The 26,502-nt window shown below is 39.5% G+C and overlaps 1 protein-coding gene across 2 annotated transcripts in view; it reads left to right on the forward strand.

Annotated features, from left to right (window-relative positions):
* Positions 1-26,502, forward strand: part of LOC127659714 (protein diaphanous homolog 1-like) — a 147,898-nt gene that overhangs the window by 53,010 nt on the left and 68,386 nt on the right. For both annotated transcript variants that reach the window (XM_052149658.1, XM_052149659.1), the window contains 2 exons: positions 4,687-5,415; positions 15,209-15,323. In XM_052149658.1, coding sequence (XP_052005618.1) covers positions 4,687-5,415; positions 15,209-15,323 — 844 coding nt within the window. The remainder of the gene's footprint in view (positions 1-4,686; positions 5,416-15,208; positions 15,324-26,502) is intronic.

Genomic DNA, 26,502 nt, shown 5'->3' on the forward strand with positions numbered 1-26,502 from the left:
TGATGGGCTTCTAATCCTTCATCTAATCTAAAGCATCGCCATGACAACTGCATCATGTCCCGCAGATTTCTCCAGCAACTTTAAACAACCAACTGAACTTGATTGTCATCTCAAATTAATTTTAGCTTCATAATGCAAATTTACATTTTCTGAAGAAGCAGTAAATGCGATCCGAGGTAAAGCGGGTTAGATTTAAAATATTTAAACGCTTTAAAATGTTCAAAAGCTGGTTTTCTGAAAGTGAACTCTGCATCGGAATAATAGTTCTGATAGTTTATAGACTTGAGAAAAGTCTAGAACATTCTGAGAACGTCATTCAGCCGACTGTATTCATCTACAGAACAGAGTACGGCTAATTTAAGTTTGCGTAAAGAAAAGGCAAATATAGGTCTAAAAATATATATTTTTTTCGTTTGGTAATTAATTTTTTTAATTTAATGCTTTTTTATTTAGTAATTAATTTTTTTAATTTAATGCTTTTTTCATTTAGTAATTAATTTTTTTAATTTAATGCTTTTTTTATTTAGTAATTAATTTTTTTAATTTAATGCTTTTTTCGTATGGTAATATTTTTTTTTTTATTTAATGCTTTTTTCATTTAGTAATTAATTTTTTTAATTTAATGCTTTTTTCATTTAGTAATTAATTTTTTTAATTTAATGCTTTTTTCATTTAGTAATTATTTTTTTTAATTTAATGCTTTTTTCGTTTAGTAATTCTTTTTTTTAATTTAATGCTTTAAATTTTTTTTTATTTGATGCTTTTTTTCATTTGGTAATACATTTTATTTAATACAGGGGATTTTGCCGGCGTTGTTTTAAAAGTAAAACTAAACAATAATTTAATAAAATTGGGCTATCAATTTCCAATAACGAAATAAAAAAAAAAACACTTTTCTCATGGTGTTGTTTATTTTTTATTTGCAACATCTTTGTGCACAGAAATTATGTTTTATGTTTTGTGGGCAATTCTGTGACTGTCATCTATTATTTTGAATTGTGTGGATACTGCGATTAAATTAATCACAAACAGTGGCCATTCATTTGTTCTCCTTGTACTTGTCGATGACCGGTGCATGATACGAGATATTTGCATTGCACTCCTGGAAGTGTCGCGTTTGCAGATCGGATCCATATGCCGTAAAGATCAATCCATAATCACATACAATAAATTGGCTTTCAATACTGTCGTCATGGTAACACGGGCTAACGATTGAGGCAAACTCTGTCATATGACACTACATTTTTGCGTTGCCAATTTTATCGACAAAGTGTTTCTAAACCATTTTTTCCACGACATTTGATGTATCAACATATAGTTTATTGCCTTGAGTTAAACGAAAAAATAGGATGCCGACATTTGTGACATTTTAGCGATAATGTGCGTTTCCATCAGCTTTATTTTGATGCACAAACTTTTTTTGCAAAAAATCCTTGGATGGAAACGTCATTATTGACCCATCTAGCAATTTATTAGCAACATGCTCTTTTTTTTGTTTTTGTTTTTAATAAACAAAATTCCCATTAGAGGTATGATTATGTGTCATTTATGTCCGTAGAGTCATTATCATATATTTAACATTATTTACTGCTGTTTCTATTTACCTTAGTCGTTACTTTTTAAGTGGTTTGTTTTATGCCAGAATAACCCATTAAGTGGACCAGACTTTATGCATGAGGCTAGAGAGAATTAAAAACAAAAGGTGTAAATGAATATGAGAGGGAGTGAGATATTAATAGAAGTGATTTGATGAGAAAGAGCGAGAGATAATTGCAGTGGAAAGAGATGAAGGAACAGTCAGCAGAAGTTTGGCGAGTGACGGATCAATGTTTAGAATATATACGAGCAGACAGGTGTGCAGCGGAGAAAGATTAGCACATTCAGACAGGACTTGCTAAGCTAAACGCAACCTGTCACCTGCAGATAAATAGCCGCCAGAGAAACTTTGTTAGCAGGTTGCCGGCTAGCCCTTGTTAACTCCTGCCAGATTTTCAGAGCACACCAAAAGTATGCCTTCTCTCTCTCTCGCTCTCTCTTTTTTCTTCCGATTTCTTCTGATGTGGAATTAGTGCACTGGTCATTTTTAATGAGTTCTGCCAAGCTCTAGCTAAATAAATTATGCCAGAAATTAGACATGAATTTAGACACTCCCTCATGTCATTCCAACTCTGGCCTGACCCTCTTCTGTCTCTCTCTCCATCAGTCAAATTATTAACTAGAGTTGTAACATTTTTGAAAGGTACACTACAGGATTCTGTGCTTGAAACGTAAAATCGCAGGATACTCTCAGAGGAACATTCTGGGGTTTCGTCAGTTGTGCTTCGGCACTGCTCTTCTGCGTAGATGAATCTGATGTAGTTAAAGGACTGTTTAGGGCTGCACAGAAATTGAAAAACTATAATTAAGGATGCACAGATGTGTATCGGCCAATTTTTGACCAAATTAAAACCTTTAGCATATCTGTAAAAAGCATGAAAACATCAATATAGAAAAAGCGATGGTTTATTTATAATTGATTAGTAACACACTTTGTTAACTACAAAAAGTGTAATTTACTAATTACAAGCTAATTACAGATATCGAAATTAATCGTAACACTTTACAGGGTTCCCACATGTACTGGAAAATCTGGAATTTTGCTAAGCAATTTTCCAGTAATTGAAAAGTCATGAACAATTTGTAAATTACCTTTGTCCTGTAAAATAATTATTTGTCCTGGAAAATATTTCAGGATAATAAAACGGTTTTACTGTGTTGTTAGCAAGGTTTGCGTTACATGTAAAAAAAATTGGTCCAACCGAGGTATGTCGCTTGATTGGTAACTGTTACGGCCAATCGCGTGCTTGGCATCCGTTGTCCAACCGAGGCAAATCACTTGATTTATTACAGCTACTGCCAATCGCGTGCTTGGCATCCGTTGTCCAACCGAGGCAAATCACTTGATTTGTTACAGCTACTGCCAATCGCGTGCTTGGCATCCGTTGTCCAACCGAGGCAAATCACTTGATTTATTACAGCTACTGCCAATCGCGTGCTTGGCATCCGTTGTCCAACCGAGGCAAATCACTTGATTTGTTACAGCGACGGCCAATCGCGTGCTTGGCATCCGTTGTCCAACCGGGGCAAATCACTTGATTTGTTACAGCTACAGCCAATCGCGTGCTTGGCATCCGTTGTCCAACCGAGGCAAATCGCTTGATTTGTTAGAGCTACTGCCAATCGCGTGCTTGGCATTCGTTGTCCAACCGAGGCAAATCGCTTGATTTGTTAGAGCTACTGCCAATCGCGTGCTTGGCATTCGTTGTCCAACCGAGGCAAATCACTTGATTTATTACTGCTACTGCCAATCGCGTGCTTGGCATTCGTTGTCCAACTGAGGCAAATCACTTGATTTATTACAGCTACTGCCAATCGCGTGCTTGGCATCCGTTGTCCAACCGAGGCAAATCACTTGATTTGTTACAGCGACGGCCAATCGCGTGCTTGGCATCCGTTGTCCAACCGGGGCAAATCGCTTGATTTATTACAGCGACGGCCAATCGCGTGCTTGGCATTCGTGGTCCAACTGAGGCAAATCACTTGATTTATTACTGCTACTGCCAATCGCGTGCTTGGCATCCGTTGTCCAACCGGGGCAAATCGCTTGATTTATTACAGCGACGGCCAATCGCGTGCTTGGCATTCGTTGTCCAACTGAGGCAAATCACTTGATTTATTACTGCTACTGCCAATCGCGTGCTTGGCATTCGTTGTCCAACTGAGGCAAATCACTTGATTTATTACAGCTACTGCCAATCGCGTGCTTGGCATCCGTTGTCCAACCGAGGCAAATCACTTGATTTGTTACAGCGACGGCCAATCGCGTGCTTGGCATTCGTGGTCCAACCGAGGCAAATCGCTTGATTTGTTAGAGCTACAATCAATCGCGTACTTGGCATTTGTGATCCAACCGGGGCAAATCGCTTGATTTATTACAGCGACGGCCAATCGCGTACTTGGCATTTGTGATCCAACCGGGGCAAATCGCTTGATTTATTACAGCGACGGCCAATCGCGTACTTGGCATTTGTGATCCAACCGGGGCAAATCGCTTGATTTGTTACAGCTACGGCCAATCGCGTGCTTGGCATTCGTGGTTTTCACACACGTTTTTGCCTAACAAATAATGTCTTTAAGAATACAAACCTACGATAAATATTTTAAAATCCAAATTTATGAAGAGATTTTGAATATATCTTATCATTTCCAAGTATCCATAGTTATTGATCCCAGCTATTAAACTACAGTAATTACATTCACCAAAAACACCAAGACCTAAACATAAACAAGTCCTCTTTTTACTTTCTGGAATTAAATTGCAATTTATTTATTTTGCACACCTCCTGCTTTCTTGCATGGCAAGCTCGTAAATTTGCCCCTCCATGATGCCTACTGCAATGCTTGTCATGTGGAGAGCAAAGCGCCACATGACACAGGGATGTCTGAAATTTCCCGCCAAATCAAACCCGTCAGCTCTGAATGTAAAACCATCATTGTAGGCATTGATTTTGTACTGGATCAATTATGGTATTTTATTCAAGAATTAAACATAAAATCCTCTGTAGTGTACCTTTTTAAAGAAATGTGAATCGTGTGTGCACATGCTAACCTCATCATCACACTGCTGCCTCTGTTCACCTTCCTCAGATTGAGAATCTCTCAAAAGATCTAGAAGAAGCCAAAACGAAAGTCATCACCGTGCATGTGCCTGTGGCCCTACCTGCTCCTCCTTCATCCGGCCAAACAAGTTCCTCAGTGGCGCCACCACCCCGACCTGGTGAAGCCTGCCTTCCGCCACCACCCCGACCTGGTGAAGCCTGCCTTCCGCCACCACCCCGACCTGGTGAAGCCTGCCTTCCGCCACCTCCCCGACCTGGTGAAGCCTGCCTTCCGCCACCTCCCCCTCCTCTACCTGGACAGACGTCCATGATGCCCCCTCCTCCCCCGCCTCCACCCTTACCTGGTGGGCCATGTATGCCTCCGCCCCCTCCTCCACCTCCTCTACCCGGGGCACCCGGAATGCCCCCGCCACCGCCCCCTCTTCCTGGGGCACATGGTATGCCCCCACCTCCACCTCCTTTACCTGGAATGCCGGGTATGCCGCCACCTCCACCTCCTTTACCTGGAATGCCTGGTATGCCGCCACCTCCACCTCCTTTACCTGGAATGCCAGGTATGCCGCCACCTCCACCCCCACCACCCGGAATGCCAGGGATGCCACCATTCCCACCTCCGATGGGCGGTCCTGGGATACCGCCACCCCCTATGGGTGGTTTTGGTGGATGGGCACCTCCTGTTCCTCAGCTACCGTATGGTCTAAATCCGAAGAAAGATTACCAACCTGAGGTTCAACTGAAGAGAGCCAATTGGAACAAGGTGAGTGTTTTCTCAGTTGAAAACGTTCCTCTGTCCCGCAGGTCTGTTTTCTCACTACATTGTTGTTTTGATTGATGGTATACTTGCATGGTCAACGTGATATGGTTTTATGTCATGCAAGCTTAACATCTTCAACTCTGTGGACCTGCCACCGGGTCCAATAGGGGGCGCTGTGTCGCAAAAAAAGTTTACACTTAAAATGTTCAATGTACGTTAGGCATATAGGGTATTGTTTAAAAGCTTAGAATCTGAACTTTTCATAGATAACCATCATTTATGCATTTGCATCGCATATCAGCGCCACCTAGAGGTCATGTGGTAGAAATATTAATAGGAATATAAAGGTCTTTCAAATAGACATAAATGGACAAGCCATATATCAAATGAAAGCTCTCATTCTCAGGAATGCAACTGTATAGATTATTGTGTTGCCCTAATACAACAGTTTGAAATATTGTCAAAATAATCACAAAGTGAAATATCACATTTATAAGACATCAAGGACATTCACTGCTGCTGTAAACCCCAAATAGCTAAAAATGTTCTGCTTTTACCTTGGGCAGTTTTCAAACAAATTAGCCATTTTTACCAGTCTGTGAGCTTGCTTGTGTGAATTATCCAATGTTATATCTTATAAGTCCAGAACAAAATATGAGAGTCCAGAAGGAAAAGCATGCTAACAAATACTCTGAAATATATGTTATCGACTATTGGAGATATCGCAAAGGGGAGGATCTTAGCATCCTAATGACACCTAGATTGAGCTTGTAGTCCACTCAGAGGCCGAGATATTCAATGAAACAATAAGGGTGTTGCATGAACTGAACATTACATTTACATTTACATTTATGCATTTGGCAGACGCTTTTATCCAAAGTGACTTACAGAGCACTTATTACAGGGACAATCCCCCCAGAGCAACCTGGAGTTAAGTGCCTTACTCAAGGGCCCAACAGTGGCATCTTGGTGGTGCTGGGGCTTGAACCCCCAACCTTCTGGTCAGTAACCCTGAGCCTCAACCACTGAGCCACCACTGCCCATTAGACTGAAGGTCTATGGACGAGCACACCTGTGAGGGCTAAAGAGCGCCACCTAAATTTTAAATTGCCTATTTCTAGTACATGCTGCAAACTAGTGGAATAAAATAAGACTATTATTTATGAATAGTTGGAGAATTTGGGGGGTTTCTGAAAAAGTTGGATTTTTTTTTTGTAATTAGTCCACAGTATGTGTAAATGGTGAGCTTGTAAATTTAAGTGTGAAAAATCGCAGGCACAGCCAAAAAATGCAGCAGATTTGAAAAAGTTAAATATTTGGATTTCTGAGATGTCTTAAAATATCTTTGTTGCAGATTTTGCTGATTTAAATGTAACCAAGACAACATTATTTAGATGGCTAAGGGTTTGTCGAAATTGTAAGAATGGTTTGTTTGAAATAATTACAAATAAAGTAATATTTTGCATTATGTGCAATAAAAAAAAACAATGTGTTAATAATTAATTTATATAATAAATATTTATAAAAATATTTTCAAAAAGTATTTTATATATATATATATATATATATATATATATATATATATATATATATATATATATATATATATATATATATATATATATATATGTATATGTATTTATTTATGTACTTATAAGTACATAAATAAATCAAGAATAAATATAAAGAATATATATATATAAGTATAAAGACATTTTTTATTTGTTTTTTGGGAGGTGGGACCATTGAAAACTTTGCTGAATTTTTCAAGGTAAATATTTTTTATAAATATTAATAATTGTTTTATTAATAATTTTGGAGTAAAAAAAAAATATCAAGATGTTATCTCAGGCTTACACTACATGACCTGAACATAATGTCAAAATAAGTATCACACATTTTGAGGGTCTAAAGATGTCCATATATTTTATGTTTTCATAAACATAAACATAAACAACAATATTTCTACCTGTTGGTTACACCCCATTACTTTGATTTGGTGGACAAAAGCATTTTTAGATATTAATCATATTTTAAAACACAATTGTTTCACTGCTTATTTAAGCAATAACAATAAAAGATTTGTATGCACTTGTCATGCCAACATTTATTTTTCAAGAATTTCAGCTTTTAAAGAGACTTCAGACTTTGTGTTACTGTCTCATGACACCACGTGATATATTTGACTTTAAGCCCCAGAAAATATCAATATTTGACTTTAAAAAGAAATGAAAATATGCTCATCGTAGAAGAGGTGCATTGAAGTAAACGTCTTGTGAATTGCATTTTTTTAAATAATTTAATAGTTTTGGACAAAACAATGAGCATCACGTCATTTACCCTTACACGTGGCCATAATATGCACCTGTTACCCTCTTGTTATGGACCGTTTCCTCGCATCCCCTCTCAACTCGAGCCCTGGTTATAATAGCAAAGTTGCACTTCCTTGACACCTGCTGCTGGGATTCTTATGTAAAGTTGGACAGTAAGTTTGTGTTCAGTGTTGCGTTGAAGCCCTGACATCGTGTTTTTGTTCCTCATGTTGCCGTTTTAGTGTTTTAATGCAAGGGATATTCAGCAAACGTGTCGACATGGAATTCTGGAGAGATACTTTAAGCACGAGAAGATGATCCAGTCGCAACGTGTTTTCTATAGGAGACGTTTGTTTGAATCGCTTGCATCGCTCACTGTACATAAGCAAGCGTCAGGTTATCATTAGTCAAATCTCCATACAAGCAGGATATGATTCAGATGACTTTTTGATGCATATTTTGGGATTATTTGGTAAATTTTTCTTTTTACCGAAATAAATGCTCGGGTGAGTTTTTATGCACATTTTGGACTTTTTACTTGCATCTTTATCTTTGTCGCATGCATCTGTTTTTTTATGCAATATCTCAAATTTGCATGGAAATACGTTAATGAAACACGACTTCTCGTATAATTTGACTGAAACGATATATTATGTTGCAGATCCTAACAAAGTTCCTTGCCAACTGGCTAATTACGCGCCAAGGGTGATTTTTACTTACATTGGCACTTGGCGAGTGCAAATTTTGTCGTACATGATCCGTGTGAAATATGGTTGACTATTTGCTGTAGATCATGAGTTTCGTTTTCTACTCTTCTCTGATCTCTCTCTCTCTGTCTCTCTCTCTCTCGTTCTCACCCTCCACAAGAGTAAAAACATCAAAACTCTCCTGTCTGCTTTTAGCCTGAAGCTACTCTTTAATGGCTTCAATGGAGTTCATGACTGTTGGAGTGTGTGGCTGTGGTTAAGACTCTTTGAGCATGTCAGTGAAATAGCTTTTTAATAAGTCTGTGTCTCTGACTGTGCCTCTGAAAGATAATTAAAATGCTGCTAGAAAGGACAGCATTCTTTTGTAATTTAAATGAACTTTTTTTCTATCATGCTCTCAGAGTAGTCTTGTTATCTTACGCTGCCCCTGACTCTCTCTCTCTCAGGGTAATTAGATGCTGCTGTATCATTAGAGGTTGTACCTCATCTCCATGTCCTAACCTCTCCTCGCCTCCTCCGTTTTCTCTCTATATCTCTTTTTCTGCGTACTCTGATTTATCCGCTTCGTTTCTCTGTCTTGTTGAAAGGTGGGTGAGAGAGTGCGGTCTTACTAGGGGTCAGTCATGTAACACACTCTGAGCGATGATGAAAGTTCAATTTCGGTTTTAGGACAGAAATGCCGTTTATGTAAGTATGCAAATGTAGATGCGTAAGTTTGGCCAACATATTGCAAGCGTGCAGTCCCGTTTAAAATACTCACGCTGTAAAAACACCACAGTAATATTGGAGACAATTGTTATGTTCAAATGTCTGTGCCATAGGTGGTCTGGGTGTCTTAGCGAGTAAAGACGCTGACTGTCACACCTGGAGTTGTGAGTTCGAATCCAGGGCGTGCTGAGTGACTCCAGCCAGGTCTCCTAAGCAACCAAATTGGCTCGGTTGCTAGGGAGGGTAGAGTCACATGGGGTAACCTCCTCGTGGTCACTATAATGTGGTTCTTGCTCTCGGTGTGGTGTGTGGTGAGTGACTCCAGCCAGGTCTCCTTAGAAACCAAATTGGCCCGGATGCTAGGGAGGGTAGAGTCACATGGGGTAACCTCCTCGTGGTCGCTATAATGTGGTTTTCTCTCGGTGGCGTGTGTGGCGAGTTGTGCGTGGATGCTGTAGAGAATAGCGTGAAGTCTCCACATGCGCTAGGTCTCCGTGGTAACGCTTAACAAGCCATGTGATAAGATGCGTGGATTGACGGTCTCAGACAAGGAGGCAACTGAGATTCGTCCTCCGCCACCCGGATTGAGGCGAGTCACTACGCCACCACGAGGACTTGGAGCGCATTGGGAATTGGGCGTTCCAAATTGGGGAGAAAATAATAAAACAATTTAATGTCTGCACCATTAAACTGCATGTGTTGTTATGCAGGTAGCTAGCTAGTCTGCAGTAAACTTACTTTAACTTCTTCAGCAAGATTCTCTTTATACCGTTGCTCCGGCATGATAGTAGTTGACCTGAAAGACCATTTTACATAGTTTACACTAAAATCTTTAAAGCGCCCGTTGCAGCAACGCTAAGAATACAACGTACTTGAGTTGCGTTATTAATTGCAGTCTGACACATTTCAGAACACAATGATGCACAAAATTGTGCTAATGCAACGATTAGCATTTGGGTTTAAATACTTGCATACAGTGAGTTTCAGACTGTACACAAAACACAGCGAAATAAAATGTAGGAACGTTGTAAATATTGTGATTTATGATATCATGAATAGACTGCCATTAGACTTTTTATCGCTGTCTCTTCTTGTCTCGATTCTCTCGCGTATACGAGTAACTGAGATGTTTAATGAGTGTTATTGATTTCAACTTCAGTAGCTAAAATAACGTTCATGTTGGTAAGTACATAACATCTCCGTGAATTGATGAAAACTGTGTTTAAATGGATCCAAAACCCTTCGTTTGTCATTGTTCCAACATGTTCACATGCATTTTTACATGCATTACAACTAGAGGTCGACCGATGGTGGATTTTGCCGATTGCTGTATCTAAAGGCCTTTGCGCACCAAATGCGATTATTTGGCGCGATTTCTCGCCGCAATCAACATTTTGAATCAAAACAATAGATTACTAACGAGCCATTCTCAGCTGGAGCGAACGTTCGTGCGGCGACAAATCGAAGCGTTTTTTTTTAACGTTGAGTTTGTCGTTTTTATTTTCTTCGGCTGCTGAAGAAATGCCCTGACCAATAATATATAACATTCGTCATGTGTCAGAAGCTGTTACGGTTCCCAGAAAAAGAGCAACTAGTGGCGCTAAATCACAGAAAGCTCTTTTGACCAACAACATCAAACGCTGAAGTTACTCGAAGAAGAAATCATGAACCATCAGTGAGGATGTGTTGTTCATTTGCATCAAATGCCTTAAACACTGAAAGATATTTTTCTCATATGGGTTCTCTTAAGAAGCAAAAGAATGAGAGAAGTAGAAATGAGGAGAGAATTAGAGTCAGTGTTATTGTCGGCCGTCCCAGCGTGCATTGGAACAATGACACCTTTCTTCCTTTTGTATGGAAAATCAGGATCGGATTTAATGAGTTTCAGCCTCTTTTCTTCTCTCTCCATTATCATATTATCTTTCTCTCTCTCTAATCCGTGCTCTGCATTTCTCAATCTCTCTTTCATTTGTGTCTGATGAAGGCAGTTATGCCGGCGATTAGCGCTGAGATCCTGACAGAGTGTTCATTTTGGTTAAACTCATTTTACTCCCAAGACTTGCACCATTTGTTTTTGCGTAAATGAGGTTATGAGTTTATTCTCCGAGGAACTGATCTGTGCCAGTTCATCATCTCAAATGGGGGTCAGAAAAGAGTCCAAGACTCAAATCACAAACAATGATCCATTAGACACTGTAGCGGTTCATAAATGATGAAACAATACATCTAAAGCTCATAATCATATCAAAGTGCTGCCTGCATAATGATATATTCCAGAACAGCAGGTCTGTGTTATGATGTTTCCTTTGTTCTTCCTCCTTTCCAGTCTCTCTCATCTTTAAGAGGTGATATTTGGAGACATGTTTAGTAGAAGATTTTATGATTAATTGCAGAGGAGAAAAGCTTCAAAAAGACACTTCTGCACCATTGTAGTGGGGGGGATTTGGAACAATCACACCAAGTTTGGGATCTCTACGAGTTTCTATCACCCAAGAACATCAGTACAAATTGAGTTTCAGTACCTTTGGTGTTTGGACCCCTAATGATGCATTCCTGAGCTTTGCACATGTACATTTCTGAAATCCAAATCTACATATTAGATTCTACTAGATATGCCACTAGCGGAAAAAGCCACTTATCGTGGATTTTTTTTGGATTCTCGAAAATGGAGATTTTTACATTATTGCTTTAATGTAAATAGATATTGAAATTTGTAGTTTCAACATTATTTGTACTTCAGACCTTGGTTTTGTTGGACAAGAAAAGCTAGCTTCATACCATGTGACCCACATTTGTTTTTGGCCTATGAAAATTGGCCAAATTCAACCATGGAGCCACATCGAGAGCCCCATATCTCAATAATTTTACAATGCAGGGCCTTAAAAATTAGGATACAAAAACGAAAGTTTGTTTTGAATCAGATTCTAAAATCTTATTTAGATATCTTGAATACTCCTGGAGTTATAGGTACTCCAACTTTGGAAAAACAACACTAAAAAATGTTTTTTCCAATATTTGGATTTGCACCATTGGCCTATTAATGCATAAAGGGGTTCTAAAGTCAACTGATTTGAGTGAAATACCTCCCTATCTCTGTGTACAAATAAAATAATGGCACTGACACTTTTCTAGGGTTATTTTTTACCCCTGTAGTTTTGCTCCAAAATCTTAAGTGAAAAATTGCCCTTTTGACCTTCAACAAAATAATGGATTACTCAGTAAACATGCTATATTTTCTATCTCTATTTATCTCTGTTTAGAAAAAGTATTCAAATGAAAAATTGAGCTGGAGAAGTTTCAGAAATTTGGTTGATTTGACATGGGATAACACTTTTCTAAGTGGTCGGACACATGGTTTACACCTGGAGAACAATACAAATTACTGTACATGATTTGGAGCAAAAATACAGTTGAAAAAAAAAATTACCTTGGAAAGGTTAGCGCATCAGTTATCTTGTTTTTATACAGAGACTGGTCTGTTACTAAAATTAGTTGACTTCAGCACTTCAGGAAACTTCACACTGGACTTCTGTGCCTCTCCACTCTTCCTCCAGACTCTGGGACCTTGATTTCCAAATGAAATGCCAAATTTACTTTCGTCTGAAACTTTGGACCACTAAGCAATAATTATTTGCAGTAATTTGTGCAAAAGGAGCCCCGACCAAGTATTGAGTGCATAAATTAACATACTTTTCAGAAGGTTGAGATGCACCTGTGTGTGTGTGTGTGTATATATATATATATATATATATATATATATATATATATATATATATATATATATATATATATATACACTGATAGACTGACTTTTGACAAGTGCCAAATTGTGATGGCTAGATGACTGGGTCAGAGCGTCTTCAAAACAGCAGGTCTTGTGGGGTTTTCCCAGTATGCAGTGGTTAGTACCTACCAATAGTGGCCCAAGGAAGCACAATCGGTAAACCGGCGACATGGTCATGGGCGCCCAAGGCTCATTGATGCGTGTGGGGAGCGAAGGCTAGCCCGTCTGGTCTGATCCCACAGAAGAGCTACTGAAGCACAGATTGCTGTAAAACGTAATACTTGCCATGATAGAAAGGTGTCAGAACACACAGTGCATCGCAGCTTGCTGCATATGGGACTGCTTAGCCACAGACCAGTTAGAGTGCCCATGCTGACCTCTGTCCACCGCCGATTGTGCCTACAATGGGCACGTGAGCATCAGAACTGGACCATGGAGCAATGGAAGAAGGTAGCCTGGTCAGATGAATCATGAACATGACAAAGAGTTCAAGGTGTTGACTTGGCCTCCAAATTCCACAGATCTCAATCCGATTGAGCATCTGTGGGATGTGCTGGAGCTGGACCAACAAGTCTGATCCATGGAGGACCCACCTTGCAACTTACAGGACTTATAGGATCTGCTGCTAATATCTTGGTGCCAGATACCACAGGACACCTTCAGAGGTCTTTTGGAGTCCACGCCTTGATGGGTCAGAGCTGTTTTGGTGGCACAAGGGGGACCTACACAATATTAGGCAGGTGGTTTTAACTTGATCTCTGTGTGTGTGTGTATGTGTGTGTGTATATATATATATATATATATATATATATATACATACACTACTACACACACACACACACACACAGATAGTGCAAGGGAATGTAATGGCAGAAGAGGTGTAGGAAATGTTGGATATATATATAAATAGACTAAGCTGTGCATTGCACATAATTATTGCTCTATGTGTCAGTTTTAACTGTTCATGAGATGGATTGTCTGAGGGTTCTTGTTCTAGCACCAGCCAGAAGGCAACAGTTCAAAAAGGTAGTGTACCGGGTGAGTGGGGTGCAGAGTGATTTTTCCAAGTCATGGAAGTGTACTATACTTGAAGGGAAGGCAAGGGGCAACCAATAATCTGCTCAGCAGTCCGAACTGTCCTTTTGTAGTCTTTTGATATCCGATTTCGTAGCTGAACCAAACCAAAGTGCAGAGGACAGACACACTGACTGCTCAGGAGAACTGTATCAGTAGCACCTGTGGCAGGTTGAGCTTCCTCAACTGGCGTAGGAAGTGTCAATGTAGGTCTCCCACTTCAGGTCCTGTGAGATGGTGTTGCCCAGGAACCTGAATGACCACTGTTGCCAATGTGCTATTCAGAATGGTGAGGGGGTCAATGTTGGGGTGTTCCTCCTAAAGTCCACTATCATCTCCACTGTTTTGAGCATCTTCAGCTCAAGGTTGTTTTAACTGCACCAAACAGCCAGCTGTTCAACCTCCCTTCTTTTTGCAGTATGGTCAGCACAGGATTTTAGACAAGTGGGTGAAAAATCATCTGGGCCATGTGCTTTCCTAGTCTTTTGTTTCTGGAAGACCCGGCACACATCCTCTTCACAGATCTTAAGTTCAGGTTGAGTAGCAGGACGGGGTAGGAGGGTGGTTGCAAGAGGTGTTGATGTTTTTGTGAATTGAAGATCAGATCAGGTGTGGTGTGTGAGACTGGGCTTTTCAAATCTACATATTGAGGTCGACAGCCAGTTGTTGATTCCTACTGTGTTGGGAGATGGTGTCTTGTAGTTAGTAATGTCTTTCAGGCCTCTCCACACTTATGCAGGGTCGTTAGCTGAAAACATCTCAGAGTAGTGTCTTATAGTATTCCAATTGTATGAATGCAAAAATGGGAAAACGCTTTGTGCCAATAACTCCAGACATTTGAAGATATCTTAATATATTTTAGATTGCGATTCAAAACAAACTTTCCTTTTTAGTATCTTAATTTTTAAGGCCCTAGATGGTTATTTTGACCCATTGGCACAAAATAATGGATTGCTCAGTAAATTTTGAAACATGGTATTTAATATGTTGGCTTACATCGTCATTTATGCTTCTGTTTCTTAAGAAGATGTATTAACAAACTAAAACATTTCAGCCACGGATGTTTCTGAAATTTAGTTGATATGACATGGAATAACCCTATTATAATGGATGGATTGGATCATGAATGAATGGGTTATAAGGGTTTGATGGATGGATGAATGCACAGATATATAAATGGATTAATGAATGTATTCTGTGTGTTGTTGTAGATTGCAGCTGAAGATCTGTCTGAGAAGAGTTTCTGGGTGAAGGCAAAGGAGGATCGCTTTGAGAACAAAGAGCTGTTTGCCAAACTCACACTCACTTTCTCTACACAAACCAAGGGTGAGTGTTTCTACTGTCCTTCAGTAATAACACACACACACACACACACACACACACACACACATACACCACACACATTAAACCTGACTCTCTCTCTCCATCTGTCTGTCTGAAAACAGCCTCTAAATGTAAGTGACGCTCACTGTGTGTGTGTGTGTGTCCTCTGAGACTGACACCACAGGATACAAGCACCAAGATGGATGACAGTAGAGTGGGCTGTCATATGTTGTGTAGTCCTCAGCATCAGAATTTGAATCAGTGGGTGGGACAGACGTGTGTGTGTGTGTGTGTGTGTGTGTGTGTGTGTGTGTGTGTGTGCGTGTGTGTGTGTGTGTGTGTGTGTGTGTGTGTTACTGCAGGAATTTGATGTTGGCTTGATGATGGCCTTTGTTTAAAAGTTTTACAAATATAGTCAGTAGACCTTCAGATTGACCTTTAGAAAGATCCTTTAGATGGCAGACCGTGTTTGTTTGATTTTGCATTGAAATTATTTGACAGTTTAAATTAACAAGCATTTCATTGGCCTGTTTGAATATCCTGTAATTGTAACAAAGATTTTTAAAAGAATATCTCAGTTCTTTAGGTCCTCACAATGCAAGTGAAGGGTGGCCAGAACTTTAATAGCATAAAAGTAATCCATACGACTCCATGGTTAAGTTCATGTCTTCACAGGTGATATGATAGGTGTGGGTGAGAAACAGATTAATATTTAAGTTAGTTTTTACTGTAAATGTCCACTTTCACTTTCACATTCTTCTTTTGTTTTTGGTGATGCACATTCTTTGTACATATTGCCACCTACTGGGCAAGGAGGAGAATTTATATTAAAATGTACTTACATTTTGACCTGCTTCTCAAATCACTTTAGAAGACATTAATTTAACAACTGGAGTCGTATGGATTACTTTTATGCTGCCTTGATGTGCTTTTTGAAGCTTCAAAATTCTGGCCACCATTCACTTAAATTGTATGGACCAACAGAGCTTAAAATATTCATCTAAAAATCTTCCTTTGTGTTCTGCCATAAACATCTGGGAGCGCATGAGTGAGGAAATAATGAGAGAATCTTTGGGTGAACTATCCCTTTAACTCTTATCGCTTTGGGTTATTTTGGGATAATGACCAGCTGACTGTACATTATCCTGCTATCTACCTACTAACTTAATATAAACATGGACATGAAGTATAGATTTTCTTTTGAAATTATGTTATGTGAAAAATAATTAATTAACAGCTGAATTCCACTTCAAATCTCATGTAAACATGCTGTTCTTGCGTTGTCAGTTTTTTTAATAAGCTGTTTTTTGGTTACAGTATTAGCATATTGTGTGCATGTACAGTTCTGTGCAAAAGTCTTAGGCACATAAGATGTTTCACAAAAGCATTTGTCTTAAGATGGTTATTTATATCTTTAGCTTTAGTAGGTGTCAATAGGAAATATAAATGTTAGACTCCCAAACATGACTTTTGCAATAGAAGATATTAGAATAGAAGAACAGGGAGCCCTGCAACAGATGTCATGTTCCCCACACAGAGACCCCCACTGAACATCACGTCAGTCTGAGATTACATATAGAGACTGAAGCAATTGAGACAGCTGAAATAGATAGAAGAACTGTGGAGAATTCTCCAAGAAGCTTGGGACATCCGATCTGCCAACAACCAAGAACAACTGTGTCCGGGTGTATCTGTGAGAATTGGGGTTGTTTTAAAGGCAAAGGTGGTCACACCGAATATTGATTTAGCCTTTATATGTTTACTGGACTGTGAATGACGTTCATTGTTAAATGAAAACTATTTGAAGACATCCTCACTATGCAACATTTTTCACAAGTGCCTAAAACGTTTGCACAGTACTGTGTGTGTATATATATGCATATATACTGTATGTATATACAGTATATCTGTTTGACCAGTGGCAGTCGGGGGGAGTGTTCGGGAAACCTCTTCAAAAACAGTAATTCATTTTGCAGTTCGGTTTGCTGACGCTAGTGGCACAGAATCACATACTTCAGCTCTAAATAAAATATAACAGTAGTAAGAATATTAATGGTCCTAACATTTACATTTATTCATTTGGCTGATGGTTTTATCCAAAGCGGCTTGCAATAGAGGAAAACATAAGTGAATCATCTTAAGGAGACAGTGGTATGAAAAGTGCCATACTACAAAGTTTCACTAGCATCAGAATAGCATTCAAAACAGATTAAAGTGCAACAATAATTTTTTTTTTAGTGACTGGTTAAGTGCTCATGGTAAAGATGTGTTTTAAGCAGTTTTTTGAAGACAGAGAAGTCAGCTTCACGGATGAGGTTGGGAAGGTCATTCCACCAACGTGGTATGATGAAGCCGAAGGTTCGGGAATGTGTTTTGGTGCCTCTTTGTGTTGGTACAACAAGGCGACGTTCCTTAGCCGACCGCAGGCTTCTGGCAGGAGTGTAGCTCTGCAGAAATTATTTTAGGTATGTTGGAGCAGACCCAGTGACTGTTTTGTGTGCAGCATCAGAGCCTTGAATTTAATACGTTCATCAACCGGCAGCCAGTGGAGAGAGACAAAGAGTGGTGTAACATGTGCTCTCTTTGGTTGATTAAAAACCAGATGTGCTGCTGCATTCTGGATCATTTGCAGAGGTCTAATTGCACATGCAGGGAGTTCTGCAATGAGAGCATTACAGTAGTCCAGTCTAGATATGACAAGCGACTGAACGAGCAGTTGTGTGGCATGTTCAGAGAGGAAGGAACTTACCTTCCTGATATTGTAGAATGTAAATATACATGATCTTACGGTCTTTGAGATGTGGTCTGAGAAATGTATTTTGTTATCGATGGTTACCCCTAGACTTCTCACTGTTTTTTGAAGGCGTTACTGTAGTCGAACCCAGCTTCACTGTGATGTTATGTCAACTGCAGGGTTGGCTGGAAAGACCAGGAGTTCGGTTTTGGCTGGGTTAAGTTGCAGGTGGTGTTCCTTCATCCAGGCCGAGATGTCTTCCAGACATTGGGCTGGAAAGATAAGTAGAGATGCGTGTCATCAGCGTAGCAGTGGTAAGAGAAACCATGTGCCTGAATGATGGGTCCAAGTGATGTTGTGTATATATATAGAAAAGAAGTGGCCCAAGCATTGAGCCCTGAGGTACCCCAGTAAGTACCTGATGTGGCTTGGACACCTCCCCTCTCCAGGCTACCTTGAAGGACCTGCCTGAGAGATAGGAATTAAACCTGTCATGCACAGTTCCTGTGATGCCCAGCGAAGAGAGTGTGGCGAGTAAGATGTGATTGTTTACCATGTCAAAGGCTGTAGAAAGGTCCAGCAGAATCAGGACGGATGATCTGGATTCAGCTTTCGCCTGTCTCAGCAACAGCAGGGCGGTCATGCTGGTGTGTTCACTTTTGAAGCCTGACTGATTGTCATCCAGCAGCTTGTTCTGCGAGAGAGAGGCAGCGATTTGATTGAAAACTGCCCTTTCAAGTGTTTTTGCCATGAATGGTATGAGAGAGACTGGTCTGTAGTTTTCTACTAAGTGCAGGTTTTCACAGCAGCGAGGTTACTCGAGCCTAGTAGAGATGTGTTAATTATGTGTATGAGTGCAGATAAGATGGACGGAGAGATGGCCTGGAGAAGGTGAGACGGAATGGGGTCAAGGGAACAGGTGGTGGGTTGGTTGGAGAGGAGGAGTTTAGAGACCTCAGTGTCAGTCAGAGGAGAGAACATAGAGACAGAAGAGTTGCATACAGGATACGGGTGTTTGACAGGGTGTGGGTGTCCTAAAATCAGGCCTTTTTTTCTTTAAGCAAAATCTAATTTCATACTTTTTCTTTAGATTTGGAGGTGACGGATGACACAGACATGTACTCGACAGGTTTTGATATTTGCCCGGATATCATATTGTCAGTGACTTTATGCAAAACCCACTCGTGATTTGAAAATGAGCAAGATGCCAGTGTCCGGTATGTGTGTGTGTCCGTTTTACACCACCTGCTTTTTGTCCTCTTTAAATGGCCTTTGTGCTTTTATTGCATATTCATATCTGATACAATATACAGCACTGTCAAACTTTAGTCTGTGTGTGTGTGTGTGTGTGTGTGTGCGTGTGGTTTTGGGTCTGTGCTTGTGGTTTTTCCCTTCAGACAATGACCTTCAAATAGTGTGATGTTTTTATGCATCTGCTATGTGCACACACACACTCGCGCACACACTCACACACAGTGTGTTTTCTGTTTTGAATATGAAATACGAAATGTTTAAAAGTCATCTTTGGCAGCTGTGTTGTTCAAGAGCACCTGTGTGTGTGTGTGTCTGGCTGTCTCAGTTGATGTAGGATAACCTTTTCTGATATGTGACTGTAAATGAATGCTGCCCTTTTCAAATCTTCCATCTGTCTGATCGTGTCTGTAAAACACACCCGTGTGCATGTGTGTCCTTGAGCAGGCTTCTGTTGTTTTTCTCTTTCTCTCTCTCACTCTCCACTGAAGCGAGAGGATGCCACCAACGGCCAAAACTGACCTCTGACCTCCTCTAGTGAGCTGACGGTGGGGTCGCAGGTTGATGACCTCAACAATGAGGTCACTGCGCTGATTGTTGATTCAATTTGACATTCTAAGCGCAATATCTCTCTCTGTCTCTGTGGATATTTGTTTATTAGTAATGCGTGCATCAGTATTATTTTTGTTTATAGTTAGTGTTAATGATTTGAACAAACCCTTTAAGTATTAATCTTTGGAGTGTAACTCGTACTACATTGTTTGCAGTGGATTAATTGGCACTAATAGCTCGTTTTGGAATGATCAGTTATCTGCAAAAATCACAGACGATAGTTCGGCATCAGTTTTTCCCCCCATGTGGACAGTGCGGGTATCTTTAATTACATTTGCACCACTGAAAACATTAATTCTTTATATAGAAAGTCATTACTTGCTGAAATATCATGATTACTGATATCTCTAAATGTAGTAGAATTTCACAATGGTACACTCCTTTTCAAAACACAATTGCTTATATTTGTTAGCAATGCATTTCTAACTAGAAAAATCATAATAATTGCGTTGTTACTTGTACAAATATCCATTCCTGATATCAAAAATGTAATTTTAACAAGCGAAAATGCAATTTTCTGATACTTGGAATTAAGTTTTACTAGTTGCAATGTTTATTTCATATAACCATATTTTTATTGTAACTAGTAAGAAAGCCCTTTAAAAACTTTAAACTTAAACTCCATTCATTATATCGAAAAAAATAAATAAAAGAATTACGCTTAAAAAAAAGTCATGCATATGAGGTATCATTTGAAAGCTTAGAATCTGCTCTTTTCAGGGATAACATCACTTCTGCGTTTTTGTTACTAAAAATAACAAAATATGTCCTCAAATCATTTGCGTTGAAAATTAGCGCCCCCTAGAGGTAACGGGGTAGAAGTATTCATATAAAAATAAAAGTCCTTCACATAGCACATAAATGGACAAGTCATATATCAAATGAAAGCACTCATTCTCAGGAATGCTGTAAACTGTATAGTTTACTGTTCCCCTAATACCACAGATCAAATGATTTTCAAAAGAATTACAAAGTGAAATAGGATTTCTGCAATTCATCAAATACAAACGTCTCATTATGCTCTGATCACCGCTGCTGACACCTAGGTGAGCTTGAGCTTGTAGTCCATTCAGAGGCCGAGATATTCAATGAAGCAACGAAGGTGGTGCTTGAACTGAAAATTAGATGGTCTATGGACGAGCACATCTGTGAGGGCTAAAATGCGTTAGAGCGCCACCTACATTTCAGGGCCCGTATTCACAATGATTTTTATCTTACCACTAGGAGTTCTCCAAAGAGTTCCTAGCTAGGATTTTTTGCCTGACCTATTCAACTGCTATGAGCAAGTTTTACTGAGGGAATCTTAAGATAAGAGTAAGGAGTTGAACTCGTTGCTATGGATGATGTCAAGTTTTATTAACGCGTCTTTTTAAATCACCGAGAGTGATTGAAAGTCGGGGAACCGCTATTTGTCAGCTAAGGCAGACAATGATATAACCATTTTAATGAACATTTCTTCATCCGGTGTTGATGTAATGAAACAAGCATGCATCCCGTCAACAACATCAAAACACGGGGTAGCCCCACGATTGCCTGTTATTCCCCTTGAATGCTGCAGTGTGTGCACATCCACAGTACAACATGCGCTATTAATTGTCAGATGATGTGTCTGGAGAGGGTATATATATACATACACAGTAACTGGATCACTAACTAAGTTTACAATAATTAAAATACCCTCACGATTCTGGCGATAACCTTTTTTTTCAAGGTCAATATCAACGTTATAATATTGTATAATTATTATAATATATAATATTATTTTATTAAAATACATTGTGTCAATTATGATTCAGGCGATACATTTTTAAACGGTCAGTGCCATAGTAAAATGTGAATATAGTATTTTGCTTCGGATTGTTTGTGAGTCACTTTTAAGGAGTTAAAAGTCCTCAGGATGATTTCTAAGCTGTCATTGGTTTAAGAGGTTTAGGAGCTACTTTTAGTGTTAAAATTAGGGCTGGTATTGTTCAAAATAATTTGATACCGATATCTTGAATTAGATACCGGTTCTAAATTATACCTTATTTTGATACCAATTTTATGAAATCTGTTTAAAAGCATTTTTAGCATCGATTTAGCTAGTTATCTATAGCCATACATCCAAACACTATCTAACGTTACGTAGGTCCCAGTTTATAGGACTATGTCACCGTGCACAGAAACGTTAATTTAACAAGAACACAAGCATGTACCACTACAAGTTAGCCGATGTTGTTTGTTGGTTTGTTTGCTAAACGTTAACCTTACCTGTCGGAGTCCCAGTCATAGCGCCGCTGCATTCATCAGTAGTTTTGGAGGAGGACTCGTGTGGTGGGCATGTTGGAGGAGGACTCGTGTGGTGGGCATGTTGGAGGAGGACTCGTGTGGTGGGCATGTTGAAGGAAGCTCTGTGGCAGGAGGACGCTGAGAGGATGACTCCACCAGCTCGGTCTTCTTGCAGTCGAAGACGGAGCAACTTTCTGCTCTTAAGTTTATTCCGTGCACTGTCAAGTACTTCATCAGATTTGTCGTGTTGCCGGTCTTGGCAGCAATTATCTTGTCACAAATATTGCATCGCACGTTGTTGGCATCGAGCTTGGTGAAATGTCGCCACACTTTTGATCTTTTCCACATCTTTCACATGTATGGGGTTTGAGACGCATACACACTACAGCCTCATGGGTGAGCCAGGAACCAGCTGAACAGTCAATGTAGTTTAATGATATAAATTAACTTAAAACATAAAACAAACACACACACAATGCGGCCACGTGCGTCTCTATCTCCAACGCCGTCTCCGTCTGCCCTATATCTCGCTCTCCTGCTGATCAGCTGACTGTGCCGGCAGTGCTCCGTCATGGCCCGGACACGCCCCCTCCTCGCCACAATCTGTTCACCAACTTAGTTATCAGTATTGGCAAAATCCAATATAGGTCAACCCTTTAAATGTGCTACAAACACCACAAATAAATAACACCTCAAATCATGTGGCTTGTAGAGGAGAGGTGTGCTGTTACTGTATTAAGAGTGATTGAACTTTGCTTTCTAATACATTCAGACATTTTTAAGTGTGACTTAAGTGCCCAATTACTGACAATACCACTGTATTGTCTTTTTCAGTCGCAGTCAATTTCATTTAGGCAAAGCATAGAAAGAGAGAGACCGAGATAGCTGAAGGGGAGAGTGACATTTTCACTTTTGCATTGTGTGCAGAATTGAGAGACACTTTTAAAGGAGGCTGTGCGTCTTTTGACACTGAACTTGCCCAATTACAGAATGAGAGAGAGGGAGAAAGAGAGAGAGAGGTCAATAATAACAGTGGCGACTGTATTTTTACCATCTCCACGATTGTAGCAGGAGAAAATCTTTTATGTTCCTTTTTCACTCATTTCTGCGTTTAAAAGAATTCATCTGGTTTAATGTGTTTGTTTCAGTGCTGTGAATGTGTGTTTTGTGTGTTATTGATTGGAGCTTTTCTCTCGGTCTTGTTTTGAGACTTTAATGTCTCTCCGTCTTGCCGGTGGCCTGCTTTTCCCGTCTCCACGGAGACCAAGTGTGTCTCTCTGGAACACGTTCACAGCACCCGCCAGCCGGTTCCACCCGTCCCCTCACCTCCACACACACTCACCCCTCTCCTCCTCTATACGGCGACCTACTTTATTACCACAGACGCACACATGGCTGGTCTCATCTCATATCAGTCCCTGCTGTCCAGACTCACTTATAGAGTTATAGACATGGATCTAAAAGATTGACCACAGAGGACACACACACACACACACACGTGTCCTGAGTTGCACTTTAATTATTGTCACTTTATACCTGGCTGCTACCTCAATAATGTGCACGTTATTTAGTCTGTGTTTGTCCTATGTTGTTTTATGTAGCACCTTGGTCCTGGAGGAACGTTGTCTCGTTTCATTGTGTACTGTACAAACTTTATATGGTTGAATGACAATAAAAACCACTTGACTTGAGGTCACTATCATCCATGCTGTGCAGTTCAGCGATATGAAATAATCAATCATGACTTGCAAAGTTGGCCACAAAAAAAAAAAGACTGCTTCCCAAATGTTGGCTATAAATGTAGTACACTTAAAACACAGACCAGAGCGATAATTAGCGATCTATCTGAATCATCACAGTAATCGGAGCAGTGGATGTTTGTTTCTAAATGTGTGAGAATGCAAAACCTATTATGTGGAGCGCACCCTGTTGCAAGGGAGTATAGAGCTTTTTGTTTAAGGCCACGTCCACTAACGTCTTTCGTTTGAAAGCGTCATCTTTTTCTCTACGTTTTGGCGGTTTTGACAGCAAAAACTGAGCTTTTCGAAAACGCTCTCCCATGTGGATACATTTGAAAATGGCGTCTTCGTGTTGTAGTGTGGACGGGGAAAACGGAGATATCTGGGAACGATGACATTTTATCAATTCCAAAACAATCAAGATGCCCAGTAGCGGTGTTTTTGCGCCTGTTCTTCACTTTAAATGCGTTGTTAAAGATAAATGTTACTTTGTACAAACTTCACAATGGATTCCTTCATTGGCGACACAAAGTTTACTCTGAAATGTTGTCTGGCGACCAAACACGAGGGCAATTGCCTTTCAGACCGTGCATGGAACGGCGATTTTAATTTTTTTTATTTTTTTGCATGCGTAGTAAGGGGGTTTAGGCGTTTTCGTACATTTTAGTGTGGACAAGCAACTTTTTGAAAACAGCAGTGTGGACGGAGAGCGTTTCGAAAACCATAACGGCATTTTTAAATGTTTTCGGATTAATGTAGACGAAGCCTAAATCCAACAGCCTTAATTCAGTGATGTTGGATGTTTTTCGACTTGCATCTCAATATGTTGAGGAAGTTCATTATGTAGTATTTAGCATTGTGTTATTAATGGTTCAAAGAACTACATAATACCATGTGCTGATGTTCAGAACAACAGCACGATTGCACGCCATCTACTCTATCAACATCATCCATTGAAAAAGGTTGATTAATGAAATACAGGGATGTTCTGTTTTGGTTTTTACATTTGTAATTATTTGTTTTACATGCATGTTTTATGTGCACTTCAGAGAGATGTTTTAAGCACTTGTGTGTGCATGAATATTGTGTGCATTTTAACCACATTCAGATCGATATTGTTTTCTGCTCGACCCTTATTTGCTCACTTGCTTGTAATTAATTTAGATGTTGATCTTTTAAAGGTCAACATGTTTTGTATTTCCTGTTGTCGTGTCTCAGTGGGATGTGGATTGATTCTGTGTCGATCAAAGCTTCTCATTTGAACCTCGCCATAAACGAAATGTCTTGAGAATACTTGTACATGAATGTATGGCAGTATGCTGAGGTTAGCATAGCATAGGTAATTTACATAGAGGTCTAAAAGGTTATATCCTGGGGTGAATTTAGATTTTATTTAGAACATTATTACAGTTTCTCGTGGTTTTATTACTGTAAACAATTATTGTACAATCATTTTTGTTGTATTACTTTATAGTTTTTAAATATTTCTTGTTCTTGACTTCAGTGTATTCTGCAGTGTTGTCGCGAGTCATGTGATGACCCTTTACGCATATAAATATCACTCACTTCTGCACATTAATCATTGCTCTTCACAATCACAAAAGTGACCGATTGTGGTTTCAAAACGGCATTTTTTAATAATTTTTTTTGGACCGGCATTTTTTAATACATTTTTTTTGTTTATTTTGTGGAATTTGATAATTTTCCACGGCACACCTGACAATCTTTCGTGGCACACTGGTTGGGAAACACTGCACTAATTCAGCAATTAAATAAATAAATAAATAGCGATGCAGTAATGAGAAACTAAATTGACCATTAAGAATAACGACAATTTCTAGAAACCTCAAAAGTAAAATGTCTGAATCGTTTACGGTGATGAGAATTGAAGGGAAATGTGTGTCATTGTTATTAAAATGATTTCACAATGCAAAATAATATTAATAATAGTCTGAAATGTGTCCTGGACATTGAGATGCACCCTTTTAGATTATTTTGGTCCATACTCGGTGTCCCGAGAAGTGAGTCATGTCTAAACGCTTCATAAAATTGTTCTTGTTTTGGTCCTCATGGACTGTTAGAACACACACAGCTCCCACCTGATCGTCTGTTCTGTTTGTCTTTATGACTCTCATTCTTAATGTGTCCTTCATAAACTCATCTGCACCACAGACCACCTGCTTCAACGATTCCCAAAAGCCCAGATATAAAGTCTGATCTTAATGTCCTCATAAAGCAGAGGTTCCCTGAGGTGCGCTGACACGAGCGTGTCCGTTTATAAAGGCTGGTCTTATCTCAGTGGTGGTTTAGTGCCATTAACTGCTGCTTTACGGTCCCGTCGAGTCTGTTATACGCTTATATTGGAGGCTGTTTCATGTGCCTCAGCTGGCGGATTGCAGAAAATTGCTTTTGACCGGCCTATCGAAAGTTCGAAATGTTCTTTCCATCATCATTCTTCAAACTCTTTCTCCCACTAAATGGTTTTGTACATGTTTGTACATTTTGTTTTTCCAAGCACAGATGATCAAAATAATTCAAAAGGGTTGTTTTGTGGAGAATGGGATTTTGTGGCTTTTGA

The sequence above is a fragment of the Xyrauchen texanus genome, chromosome 19 (assembly GCF_025860055.1).
Source record: "Xyrauchen texanus isolate HMW12.3.18 chromosome 19, RBS_HiC_50CHRs, whole genome shotgun sequence".
Lineage (NCBI taxonomy): Eukaryota > Metazoa > Chordata > Actinopteri > Cypriniformes > Catostomidae > Xyrauchen > Xyrauchen texanus.